We start from the raw sequence: 13,529 nt of genomic DNA on the forward strand, positions 1-13,529 counted from the left end.
CTCCGCAGCCCAAATATTCTCTGCCTTGACCCCCCCACCATCAGAGGTGTTTCCCCAGGACCTTTATGACAAGCATCTGTCCCCTTCACTGCCAATACATAACTTCATGCAAAACCAGGACCTATTGTCCCTCCTTATTTGAGACTCGCTCCCTGTGTCATGAAGGCACCGCAAAAGTCAGTTTTAGGCAGACAAGTTCCAAAACAGACCTTATTCTAGCTGGAAAAGTGTGGCAAATAAACTGACTACAAATAGGGTTTATACAATTATTTAGCACTCTGACAACATAAAATACAGGTTTGAATATCAGTTGAGGAAATTATTGGGGTACCATAACATAAGAGTAATGAGGATCCACAACATGCATGCATACACTCAGAAGAAACAAAACTAGAGGCCTCTCACTCATGGGCACCCACAATAAATAATTGCTCGCCTGGGTTAGGTGAGGGCTCACACTTGCTTGGGTTAGGCAAGGACTCATTCAAGGATATATCCAGTAGAGAAAAATAACCACTCACCCAAATGGGGAGCTTGAGGCGCTCTTAATCCCGAGAAGTCTCCTTGGACAGTGAGAAGTCTCCTTAGATAGTGTCCCAGACCCGCGGCTCCAAGGAGACCACTCGAAGTGGGTGGAGGTGAAGTCACCCTGCCCGGGGGCAGGGGAGGATGTGACTGTCAGCACCTTGGCACCACCTTAGGTGTGAATGTGGGGACAGGCACAGTGGGGCACAAAAGGTGCTAAAGAGCCATCAACTGCCCTATTGAAGACTCTGGATCTCAGGGGATGTGCAACTGCCACACCCTGGTTAGGGATCTTCAAACAAAAATAGATGTAGGCAATGTATATATTATTAGTCCATCTTAAGGAAGGGAGGAGCACAAGCACATAGGGCATCTGAGTTTCCTATAGATTATAGAGGTCACCTGTAGCACTGGAGCCACAAGGCTGGCACACTGATTTATTAATACTGTTCGAAAATCAGTGCGCTTGCATCTGATTGTAAGTGCTCTCAAACTGACCTTAGCAAACGGTGCAGTTGTCCTCGAAGTGAGCAACTTTCTCTCATAGCCAGGAGTCAGATCTTCACAGCAGGAAAATATAAAAGAAACATTGAGTCAGGATGACAGTTTGTTGTTTCATATAAACAAAAAATAACATGTGAAAAATGGGCAGAAAGAGTTATTTCAGCCTGTTCAGGAGTCAATATTAGGTATAAAAATAAAGGACCTCTGTAATAGTGAGAGAACAGCATCAGGTTCATGGGAGACACGGTGTTGTGGTTTCTGTTGGCTGTTTCTCCCTGCAGTTAGCAGATCCATGCCGACCCACTGGCACCGATGTGGGAACAGCAGCACAGTTGGCCTTGCAGTCACACTGCCCGTCTCCTCCCCAGGAAGACAGCAGCCTCCTCAGAGGTGACTGCAGAGCTCAGCCAAGGTGAAATCCACCAGAAAGAAAAGCTTTCCTACCAAATAACGAGCCCAAGATTATTCTGTGAAAGGCAAAAAGCTGCATCTTTGAAATATCTGCTGACCTTTCCCCTGAGATCTATGTGTTGTCCAGCAGCTGGGGATGGAGAAAGGCTGCGTGCATCCCACCTGCCTACCTGTTCCCTTTTATGGGTGACCTGACAGACCTTCCCCACTAGTTCCTACAACAGCCACAAGAAGCTGAAGGCTCATGGTAGCTCATGAATGTTTTTTGTGCTGCTCTACAGCACAACCAGAGGCTGGACTGTCCATCCCCCCTGTCAGTCTAGCAAGAGGCACCCTGCCCCTGAGCAGGGACCTTTGCTGGTGAGAGTCACCTTCGGAGTAAAGTGATTTTTCTTGGTTTCTTGCTGGGCCACTGACCTCCCATGATTCAGGATGCTGTCAGCCTAGTCCAAAGCCCAGTGAAGTCAGTTGAAAAGACTCTCGTGACCATAATGGGCTTTGCATCGAGCCTCAGGAGCACTGGACCTCTCCTACTTGCAGAAATGGGCTGTTTTTTTTTATGGCTGTACCACCTCTTCTGGGTTTTACTGCTGAGTTTTCTTAGCACATAGTCAATTGATTGACCTTACAAATAATGTTATTTTCTAGTAACCATGAGCACAGATATTCTAGAACTGGTGTTTCAGGAGCTATTGAAAACAGCGGGAGACTTTCCATTGCCTTCAGTAAGCACTGGATGCTCTGGTTCACTCTACAGCATTACACTGCCTTTTTCCTTAGCATTACCTGTTTTCTGTTGCTCAAAAAATAGATACGTGGGACCAGCAGATGCCCAGTGAGCATCCGATATGCCCCCGCACACACCTCTCTAATAACTGCAGTTGAGCAGTGGCCTGTGTTGCTCCTGTGTCCTGCACGAAGATTTCAGAAAGTTTCAGACAGGTTGTTTTTTTTATTTAGGCCACTGATCCCCATAGGTTTAAACCCATCCTATGCTAAGTAACCAGGGAGCTTTGCCAGTGGACACAGAAAAGCAGTAATGGTTCAGCAGAGTTCTGATTTTGGGGAGGGGGAAAAAATACCTTCCATCAGGGGACAAGGCTGCTTCTTTAATTTTCGTGTTGTTTTCCATCTTCCATCTCCTTCCCATGAGTGTGTTTGTTCCACTCATTTCTTCCCACTTGGTCTCATCATTCTGTTTCTACAATCCTTTTTTCCTCCGTTAGTGGTGCACATATTGTCCCAGCCTTAACATACATCAAAGAGATGTGAAGGACTGTGTGTCCCTTTTGTAACCTTTTCTTTTTTTTGTAACCTTGCTGGTGTCACTGTGAATATTCATAGGTCTCCAGGCTATATGCAGCCCTGGGGTGAAGGAGCACCTCTCCACTACCTGCAGTGGGTCTGCGCTGCCAAATTTGAACACAGCTAACTGCTTTGGTTCTGCAGAGCAGCAGATTTTACAGGTTAAGTCCAAGCCACTATGAAGAATCACTCATTTTTGTGTTGCACATTCATTGGCCTTTGATTCCCCCTCGTCCCTGAGTCCTAGAGTAGCAGAGCTGCTGCTATTTTTCATGTCATTTTGCTGCCCATTTTTTGATTACTTCTTTGTCATGCCCTTCTTTCTAGGCTAAACAATTCAAGTCCTTTTATGTCATGGCATTGCAGTGGTAGAGAACTGGCCCTTATATCCAGGTGTTGACCTACAGCCCCCTCCACACCAGTCATGTACCATACATGCAGTGCAGCATTTCCATCTGTAAAGAGGTGTAAGAGCCAGGAAAGAAACCAGCAGGTCTCTGGAGAGATGAGCTGGTGCTGCGCTCGTGTTGTTCCTCCATCCTTCAGGAGGCTAAAGGAGGTGGTGGGGCTGGTGTAACCCCCGGGTGCTTCCCCCTCTTTCTTCTCTGGCTTTGTCTGGTGGGCACTGCTGCCTCCTTGGGTCTGGGGGCTGCTGACACCCTTTGCCTCAACATACTCGTATGTTTAAGCTGAGTTAGGAAGATCTGTTGGAAATTTGATGAAAAGTTATCGAAGAGGATGCACAGACGACGTCTCAATCAGTGCGCTGGGAATTGGATCGAATGGGGAATCTGAATTGCCCAAAGCCCAACGGAGGGGATGGACAAATGGCTGGGTAGAAGTGGTTTTTAAGTTGTTGGGGTGCACAGCTGAGCTCCCAGACAGCGGGATGGTCACTGCCTCCATATGACTTAGCAGGCTCCAAAGTACGCTTGAAATACATGAATAATCATGAAATGCAGGGAGCAGCTGAGCTGCTGCAGCTGAATTTCAGACTCAGCAAAGACAGGTGAGAAGTGAAGCTGAACTGACATCTCTGTCTCGTAACGTGTGCAAGAGGTGACAGCGGATCCCGAGATCTGCTGTAAGATCAGAAGTGAAAATCTGAGGCCAAGGGCGAAGATTAGGGCTCAGGACATCTCCTCTTACATCAGCAGCCTTTGCATATTGCAGCCAGTTAGTTTCATTTCTTAATCCAAAAGTAAATCCTTCTGGCATTGAGCTTGTGGGATAGTAAGTGAAAGAATAATTCAGGGCAATGGGAACTTCATGTTCAGCTCAAATAGATTCAACACTAACACAGTGTGGTTTTCTGTGTAGGTGTAAGACGAAGACAGAGTACGTGGATACCTGTTGCCTTTGCACTCTTGCTGACAATACATAAGCCTAAGTAGGTCAAACAGGAACAATACTCATTTTTACCAGAGAACTATAAGCATTTCTAGTTTCTCTCTCCCTCTCTCTTTTCCTTTTTTTTCCCAGGACTTTAATCTTTTATATGAAGAAGCAAAGTATTACCAGCTGCAGCCTATGATTAAGGAACTTGAGCGATGGAAACAAGAGAAAGAACAAAGGAAACATTTCCAGCCTTGTGACTGCTTGGTCGTAAGAGTGACTCCAGATCTGGGGGAAAGAATTGCATTGAGCGGGGAGAAAGCTTTAATAGAAGAGATCTTCCCGGAGACCGGCGATGTCATGTGCAACTCCGTAAACGCAGGCTGGAACCAGGACCCGACCCATGTTATTAGGTTTCCTTTGAACGGATACTGCCGGTTGAATTCAGTGCAGGTAATGGCCTTTTGGTGCTGGCTCATCTATTTGCTGGGGTGGGTTTTTTTTTTTTACTATTTCTTGTTCAATTATATGCAAATTATTTGCTTCTGCCCAATTACCTTCAGTGCTTACACTGCAAGGAGACATTTTCTGCCTGGTGAGATCACAGTCTTTCAGGTTTTCCTAAGTCTAAGCAGAAAAATAGATTTAGGTTTTGTGTATGTTAGTGCCATGCTGGTCTCATAATGGTGTTATACTGATAAATGCTAATTTTTTCATCAATGTATAGCCTGCAGCAGTTTTTTTTCCCTCCAAAGTGCCCCCAGGAAGAAAGAGAGAGTTCCAAAAACTACAAAAAAAAATCTCCACACCATTTTATAGAAAATGCAACAATGTGTAAATGCATAATTTATGTCTCACTCATAATTAAATGATGGTGCCTGCAGGATGGACTTAAAAAAATTGATCTCTGCACTTCTTTTTTTTTTTCAAAAGGATGTTCTATAAAAATTGCCCAGAGTATTTTAAACAAAATGTATTTCATTTTATACTCAGAGTTTTGACATTAGGTTTAAAATTAAACATATGAAACAAAAGAAGATAACTGGACAGATAGGTGGATGGTAGCGGAAATAAATACGTGGCTTGTGTTTAGGCAGCAGCCTTGTGGGCAAGAAATGCCATTTCACAAGGGATCAGCGCCACTGCAGCCAAAGCCGGGATGTTGTGGCTGTCCTTGGGCTGCGGAGAAGCAACGGCGTTGATGATGCTGTTAAATTGCGCCTTAACGAGGGCAAAACAGAGCTCTTGGGTTTTTGCATGCACGCCTTTAAAATAAGCTGCAAAGAATACTTGTGTTTTGGAAAGTGAAATCAGCCAATAGGGGAATATTTCCTAAGTTATCGTTCCCTGTGGACGGGCTGTGGCTGCAGCTGGTCGCTGGGCTGTGGGAAATGCCTTTCTGGCCTTGGTGAGCAGAGACCCGCTGAGGAGCTGGGGAGGGGGTGCGATGGCGAGGGAGCCCTTGCCTCCCCCAGTGTCACTGCACAGCTGGCTGAGGTGCCTGCATCTCCCAGACTGCCAGTTGACAACGTCTTTAGGAGGTCTGCAGTTACCAGGGTGGGTAAAGGTGGATGGAGCCGTGTTTAACAACCTGCATTTGACACCCACACGTCCCTCCTTGGGCAGTGTTCCCTGGGGCACCCTGCGCTTACAGACACAAAGCCTCAAACGCTTCGAAAACCAGCTCGCTTTGGTAATTTGAGGTTCAAGTCTCCCATGTGTTTTACTGGGTTGAACTTCAACAGCGCAGCGCCTGTGGTTAATTTTTGCACAGTCCTTAGCAATTTCGCGTTTGGCGAGGTTCAGAGCGGGCTGCCCCAAAACGAGAAGGCTGGAGTGGGGTGGGAGGCAGACGGGTTTGCTGGCAGTGGGGCCAGCGCCGAGTCCATCCCGGTGCTGGGTGGAGGCGGCAGCTGCGGGGGTGGACGGGGCAGCGCGTTCGTGTCTCAGCCACACTGTCCATGGCACGCACTGAGGTGCACGCAAGAAATTAGAAAAGTAAAACAACAAGGGGTGAGTGCGAGGCACGGACGGGCTCAGAGCTGCACGAGCCAAAGCGCTGGGTGCCCACATGGCTCAGCACCTGGCTCAGCACCCGGCTCTGCTCTGTCCAGAGTGGCCAACTGGTAGGAAATGTGTGCTTGTAGGAAAAGCTGAATGCTGATTATTGTCATTATTTGAATGTGTTTTGAATTCAGTCAAAATTTAGGCGGAATCAAAGAGTCTCTTTGCAGGTTTATGTTGTGAAAAAAGATTTCTGTCAAAGAGTCTACAGTCTAAATATTATTATTAAATTACATCATTTTACTAAATTACATCATTTGACTATATAATTAACAGAAAGTGTTTTCAAACACTTTCTGGAAAATGATGCATTTCTGAGACCAAAGGCTGATGAAATCAGCTGCTAATTATCACTGGCTCTGATGGACTTTGCTCAGGACACAGGCGCTGCCCTTCGCTGGATTTTTTGGGAAAACAATATTACATCAGCAGTTGGAAGAACAGTGAAGTAAAGGCATAGACTGGAGGGAGCTGCGTTAGAAGGGACGGTGGCTGGAAGAGCAGAGTAATTGCCCAAGAGTCTCAGAGTGATGTGGTTAACTCCGCCTGTTCTTTGCTGAGATACATCATTTTTCTCTTCCTGTGTCCTGCTACATGAATTTGGTAGCACAACTGCAATACTTACAAATTCTTTGGATCCTTGGAAAATATTTCCATCAAATGTTTTGTGACAAGAACTGCGCATATAAAACACAGAATGTCAACATTGAGTAGGTAATGGCAGCAAAAAAATATACAGTAGCTCTTAATTCACACCCATTTGTAATTACATATAAGTGATAGAGTTTTCTTAAGACTGACACTGCTTTTTCAACTCCTTACAACAGGTTCTGGTGAGATACACAAGCTTACCTTAGAGAAAATCCTGCAATGCTTGTATATGTTGAACACTGAGTCTTCGTAATTTAGAATATATTCATTAGTATTCTGCAAAATTTAAAAGTAATGCAGTAAGTGAAAGTATCATGTTTCTATTTGGAAAACCTTCCAACAAAATCAGATGCGCTTGGAATACTGGAAGACAGAGTATATTAAATCCTAGAACAAATCCTCTATTTAATATTGTGTGTGTGCCTCCCTATATGTAGGAGAATCACAGCTGATACTCATTTACTTTTTGGCATATTCTCTTTGGAGATTTACAGAAAAGTAGCTCTGATTTGATTCAGAGACACTTACTGGTTCCCCTCTGTCTGTATCTTACCTTCAGAAAAAGCAACGTGCATAGAGGCAAATTCACTAAACGGCATTTAAATCTGTTCGTGTTCAACACGCCGCTCAGTCTCCAGCACACACCGGCGCATACAAACCAGTGCTGAGCGCACATGGCAGCAGCTCTGACCACAGACCTGACCTCAACCTCACCCGTGTTACACTTAAAACTCTACAATATTTAAACATTCTCTGCATTGTTTACAGGATTTGGCCTGTTTTGTTTCTTGCTGAGAAAACTGATGATCCCAAGGTTTTTAACGGTAGATTATAGCCTGCAGTGTAGTCCTCCGAGCACGTCGGTAGCAGAAATGAATCGCTTTGTTCTGCGTGCGGCGCTCTAAGCTGTAACGTCTACCTGGATTGTGTGTTTGCAGAGAGCCGGCTCGGTAAAGAAAAGCCCTACATTAACATGCAGCCTTCTGTAGCTTTGGACCGAGGCAAGCCAAGGGCACCCCCGTGCGTGTTTTGTCTTACAAGCAAATTGATTTTTAAAAGTTTTTAGCAAGATTTTGAAGTCACGTCTCTATCTGAAATCCTACCTGTCAATCCTCTCTTTCGCTATCCAGTTAAATGGAAGAAACCTCCTTTCCTGCAGCCTCTCGTCTTCATCTTGCCAGGTCTAGGAACAGGGATGCACAAAACAGTCCGGTGACGTCTTCTTCCTTCTTCCCTCTCCAGCTCCTGCCAGGAGCCAGGAACGAGTGTTAGTGTCTGCACCCCACTGCTGTCCTACAGGCTCCCTACAGCCTGGACAAGCAAGAGAGCTGTAAGCGTTCTCTCTCTCTCTCTCAAATATATTTTGATTACACAGTCTCCCTGTCCTTCTTTTCATCTGTTGAGGTCCATTTTTCTTCCATACACTGGGGTGCTTTTTCAGTCTTTCAGTTCTACAACTTTCTTAGAGTATAAAGTAGATATGAATCAGGGCAAAAGTCAGCGAGATTTGGCAGATGTGACTTTCTGAGAACATAAGCCCCCATGTCCCAAGGCCCGGCACAGCTCCTCGGGCAAGTTGATTTCCAGCAGATTCTGTGTGGCTTAAGCAAAGCTGTGCTAGAGCAGCTCCTCTCCTTCGCCTGTGCTCAGCAAACAGGGTACCAGCCACAAGGTTTTAGTGACCACTAGAAACCCAAACCACAGACTAAGACACAGATGGCTGACACAGGCGACCTCAAAGGAGGGTTCCCATGGATTAAAACCAGCAAATGCTGCCATGGCTTGCACTGCACTATGGCACCACATGCAGTTGGATACAGTTCTGCTTTTGAAATCAGTTACCTTTAGTAAAGGCTCCAGACTGATATTTCTGGAGAAGGCAAAGCCAACATGCAGTCAAAGCACATCAAGAAACGCACCGCGGGCTGATGTGGGTCTGTGTGCGAGGGCACAGGTCTGGGGTGCACATCTTCAACAGCATCGGCCTCGGCCCTGGAACACGAGGCTTTTAAGTACTACTGCAGTAGGTGGAGCTGCTGAAGTGCTTCACTGGGCTGGGAAAAACAAAAAAGAAAGCAAATTCGTTCTATGACATAAACCCATGAAAGCATAGGAGTTGACTCCATGTGACGCTGGGTGTATTGCTTAGATACGTCTCTAGGCTGAGTGCACAGGTTTCCACACAGCTTAGTCCCTGTCATGGTGCCTGGTATGTGGGGATGCTGGTGTTACCAGCTTCATCAGGTTTAGTAAATCACGGCGGTCACCTCCCAGCGCAGTGGGCACACGTGCTGTAGCAGCAGTTGTGCCACCTTGGGTGAGGCTGTTGCAGAACAGCACAGGCTGCTGCCCTTGGTGGCACTGATCGGTGGAGGAGAAGACAGGAACCACGTTCCCAGGCTGCTGCCCTGGCCTCAGGATTGCTGCCCTGGCCTCAGGATTGCTGCCCTGGCCTCAGGATTGCTGCCCGCGGCAGAGATGGAGCCCGGCGTCTCCTCCCATGGATCTTGCTTTGCAGATCTGCCACAGGTGGAGCTGGCGTCTGCTCTCACCTAATGCCGAGAAAAGCCTGTGTGAGTCCTGCTCTGCTGGGAAACCATATATCAACACGCTCACCCATGTGAAAACACGGCCCCTATCATACAGCCAAGATCAGTATGTCCTGGGGTGATGTGCTGTGTGACAGTTTTGGAAATTAAAGTTGCCTCTGGGTTCCTTAAATTTGTGCATCTAAATTGCACCAACTTTTCTTTAGGAAGAGAAAGAGAAAATACATATTCGGGCAATACAAATTAACCTCTCTCTTGGGCCAGAGCATCTCCTTGTTGCCCATGTCTTGGGTGCATCCCGTCCCTGCCACGCGTGGCTGAGAGCAGCGCTCCCTTCCAGGAGGGAAAGTCACAGCTGCGATTTCCATGCAGATCTGGTGGAAGCGTCACCCAGACTCTCAGACATTTTCATCTGCCAAGGAAGAGCTGAGAAGCGTTTTCAGCCCCTTTCTGTAACACTGTTCATATTACTAATGAGCAATGGGCAGTTTTTATTATGACTCAAACCCAGCGTTGCTTTCTATAAGCAGTAAGAGATAACATCAATATCACCACAGTCCAGGATTTTACTATATAAAGTACTAAGCTGCTCTGCAGAGTGCTTATTTGTTTGATTAATTTTTGTTTTCTACAGAGGTTTGCTGAGAGCGAGACTTTAATCACAGTGTAGTCATTTAAGAATAAGTTATAGAATTATAGCTGAATAATATTCATTCAATGAGGACTCGAAAGACTAAATCCATCATTTACAGCCAGTGCTCCTGAATGCTTTTATCACTAAAATTTGCTAAATATTAATCTGATTTTTTTCCCCACATTACAGGTGCTCGAAAGATTATTTCAGAAGGGATTTAACGTGGCAGCTTCTTGTGGTGGTGGGGTGGATTCCTCTCAGTTCAGTGAATACGTGCTGTGTCGCGAAGACAGACGACCACAACCTACCCCAACCATCAGAATAAAACAGGAGCCCCTGGACTAGACCCGACCCGTACTCCTTTGTAACCGTAGAAGTGTTTAATAGTCCCTTATGTGAAACACTAAGGATTTGCAAAACAGTATTAGCAAACGGATTTTGACTTTATGTTGCCAATTAGTGGTATTCTGAAACTACCTGTCACATCGCCAGCCATGAAATGCATTTGAAAAACCAGTTGTCTGTTTTTCACGATGAAATTCCTGAGCATGCTCAGCATCCCAGGCCTGCTGGGAACGTACTTTGGGCCGAACAGCTGCGGTGGTGAGCAAGTCGAAGCTTCACAAACCCCTGGAGAGACTGGACTTCTGCAGAAAGACCAATTAATGAAAGCAATTTGGATAGATCAGCAGGAGAAAGGGTCTGACGGCCTTTCCAGCAACACCCGATGCTGTGACGCGTGAAGTGGGCACCTCCGAGAGGAAGACGGTACTAAAAGCTGCACTGAGAATCTTCCCTGACAGCCGCACCTCCTTCATATCAGACGTGCTTTACACCTCCATACATTATGTTACACTTCTGTGATTGTACTCGCTCATGCTAGCAAATGGCTTATTTTTATACAACATTTCCAACTGAAATATCTCTCTGTGGACAGAATCCAGAATCAGAAAAGGACCGATTCATAGTCAACTGGTGCTCGGTGCTTAAAAAACCCCACACAAACCAACCAAAAAAAGCGACTAGAGATCTGACAAGACCGATTATGGCAATATTTGCAAAAGTAGGGACCTGGAAGCACAAAATCAAATGCTGCCCACCATCACCCACGGGTCGTGTCCTGACCGTGGAGCTGTAGTTCTCTTCGCATCAGTCTTGTTTTGCCTCGGAAACTGTTGAGTTTCGCATCATCAAGGAAGCGCAGTTCTGCCAAGCAAGATCTGCCACCCCTCGTTACTCATTCACTAACCCTGTTATAAGCCCACATTTAGGAGGAAACGTTAAGAATTTTGGACTAGACCACTCTTTATGGGTCTGGAATTTTTGCAAAAAGATCAAACCCTGTACTGCCATTGTCCGGTGAGAGCAGGCCACCTTTTGTTTAGATTGTTTTTCTCTATTATTTTAAACTCTTATTAAAATACCGATTCTGTAGCCGCCCTCTATCTGTGTAGTTTTCTCTGCCGGAGCCCGCAGTGCGCAGCAGCTCACCCGAAGCTCCTGCCCCAATCCGCAGCGACGCCGACTCGCGGGCTTCCTAACTCAGGAGACAGCACCGTGTTCGCAGGTGCGAGGTTATAAACAGCCTTCTGCTAAATCCTCTTTATTGCTGTTCAGCGTGATTGGGTCCTCAGTAACTAATTCACGTGTTAATCACAATTTAGTTTCTCCCACGTTAATTTATAGAATACTGTCGTAGATGCTGAATTTTAATTAAACTCTTTTTAGGTGCATAAACGCGGCCATACAGAACAAGGGACAGAGTATTAAGTGGTCAACAATTAGCAGTTCTTTAACGGCAAATCAATTACAATCAGGTAAAATTTTAAAAATTAAGTCTAGCAGTAATATTTTCCAAAGCGATGAGCGGTATTGACCATCCGAGGTACAATCTAGGCAGGGGTCTGATTTTTGGAAAAGTGCTGGATACCTGCCCATGGAAAATCAGACCTCTGCAGGTTTGCTCGCCCTGGTCACCCAACTCAGAAACCTCTTCTAGAAATCTCAGCTGATAAGTACTGGCCTGCTAACTTAGCAGAACCTTTGAGCAAATCTGTCTACTTTAAAAGAGTTGTAAAGTTATTTTATTTTGTGGTTTTATACTTGTACGACATTCTAAAGTTGCTAGGTATTGCCGTATTTGAATATATGGCGCAACACCCACCTTTGTATGTAAGATATCTGTAGAATTGTATATTATACATTTAATATTGTAAAGAACTTAACGTATAATTGTCATGTATTTGTGTATGCACATTTCTTATACAGTACTTCATGCCATAAACATTTCTGTAAAGTAAATGATCAAAAATAAGCAAGTAGGGTGGAACACTCACTGTATCTCCCATGTTGTTTGAAAGAGGTGAGAATTTCCGATTGCGTCTCCTCCAGCCCTTCGCTCTATTCAGCTTGATGTAGCCGTGTCTTACAAAAGAAAAAGAAAAGGTGTTTTATTTATTACTTTCATACCTTGAGTTCACTTTAAGTTCAAATAACGCGTGTAGCTCCGTGTCTTTACCCCGTGTGCTCTTCCTCCCGCCCTCCTGCGCGGGCAGAGGCGGCACCGGCAGCGACCGGGCGCTGCTGCTGGTTCCGCTCCCTGCGGTACCTCCGGGCTGGGGAAAGGCGGTCACCACGCGTTTACATTTCACCATCACAGGCGCCCGTTCTGCCCCCCGCACCGGGACCGGCGCCGGGTACCCACCGGTGCTTCTCGGCGTACGTGGAACAGCGCTGTAAGTGTTTGTGGTCGGTTGGTTTGCTCAGTTTGGTGTTCACCGTTGGTGTTTAGCGCTCAATAAAGCGGCTCTGGTTTCGGGGCAGCTTGCTAAGGTGGCACCGTAAAGGGTTCCAGGCTGCGCCCGCCGCGTTAAATGTGAATCCGAGATGGAAAGTTTGAGCCATGACATCACAGCGTTGACTGCAAAACAGCACCAAGGCAAGGAAGACATGTGGAAACAATCACTTTGTTAGAAGAAATATGCCTTTCAAAAAAAAAAGAAGTTAAGCTGCGACATGTTCTTTTAGTTAGTAACTTAAGGTCACTTATTTAAAGTTTGTTACAGTTTCGTTTATATCTTTCTTACTTATTTCCCTGTATTTTTAGACAACAATATCAGCAAAAACTGATTTGAATTTTTACTTCTGGCCTTAAACCATGGCAACGTAACTTAATTAAGAACATTGCCCAGCGTCACTAAAACATGGTTTAAAATACCATAGAAGCTCCAGCGAAGCTGCGGTGCGCAGCCAGCAAGTTATTAACGAGGCCAAAAAGTGAGCCCAGCCTGTTTTTTCGCCTGATTTGATTGAACAAATTGTTCCGATTCTCTGTTGCTGAGCACTGAAACCGTGGCTGGAAGAACAGGGGTGTTGGGTGGCACTTACACCCTGTGACACCCTGTGACACCCTGTGACACCGCGGGGCTCCCGCGTCTCGGCCGGAACGCGAAGGGAGGATGTTCTGTTGTGCTCATCGGACTCATCGCTCTGAGACAGCAGCTGTTGAGTCCATTCATTCACTGTATTAATAGCATCGAGGTTTGTTGACA

General features: G+C 45.8%; 1 protein-coding gene and 1 long non-coding RNA gene across 3 annotated transcripts in view; one reads left to right on the forward strand and one right to left on the reverse strand.

Moving 5' to 3' along the window:
- KCTD15 (potassium channel tetramerization domain containing 15) overlaps positions 1-11,412 on the forward strand; it is a 42,302-nt gene extending 30,890 nt beyond the window's left edge. For both annotated transcript variants that reach the window (XM_065028461.1, XM_021282064.2), the window contains exons 4-5: positions 4,228-4,533; positions 10,168-11,412. In XM_065028461.1, the coding sequence (XP_064884533.1) occupies positions 4,228-4,533; positions 10,168-10,323 (462 nt within the window). In that variant the 3' untranslated portion in view covers positions 10,324-11,412. The remainder of the gene's footprint in view (positions 1-4,227; positions 4,534-10,167) is intronic.
- Positions 1-12,403, reverse strand: part of LOC110355903 (uncharacterized) — a 37,550-nt gene extending 25,147 nt beyond the window's left edge. The window contains exons 1-5 of the long non-coding RNA XR_002408906.2: positions 12,315-12,403; positions 8,715-8,849; positions 7,899-8,040; positions 6,997-7,071; positions 1,024-6,821 (exon numbers count right to left, since the gene is read on the reverse strand). This is a non-coding gene — a long non-coding RNA (uncharacterized LOC110355903). The remainder of the gene's footprint in view (positions 1-1,023; positions 6,822-6,996; positions 7,072-7,898; positions 8,041-8,714; positions 8,850-12,314) is intronic.
- Positions 12,404-13,529: the final 1,126 nt, after the last annotated feature.

The sequence above is a fragment of the Columba livia genome, chromosome 13 (assembly GCF_036013475.1).
Source record: "Columba livia isolate bColLiv1 breed racing homer chromosome 13, bColLiv1.pat.W.v2, whole genome shotgun sequence".
NCBI classification, from domain to species: domain Eukaryota; kingdom Metazoa; phylum Chordata; class Aves; order Columbiformes; family Columbidae; genus Columba; species Columba livia.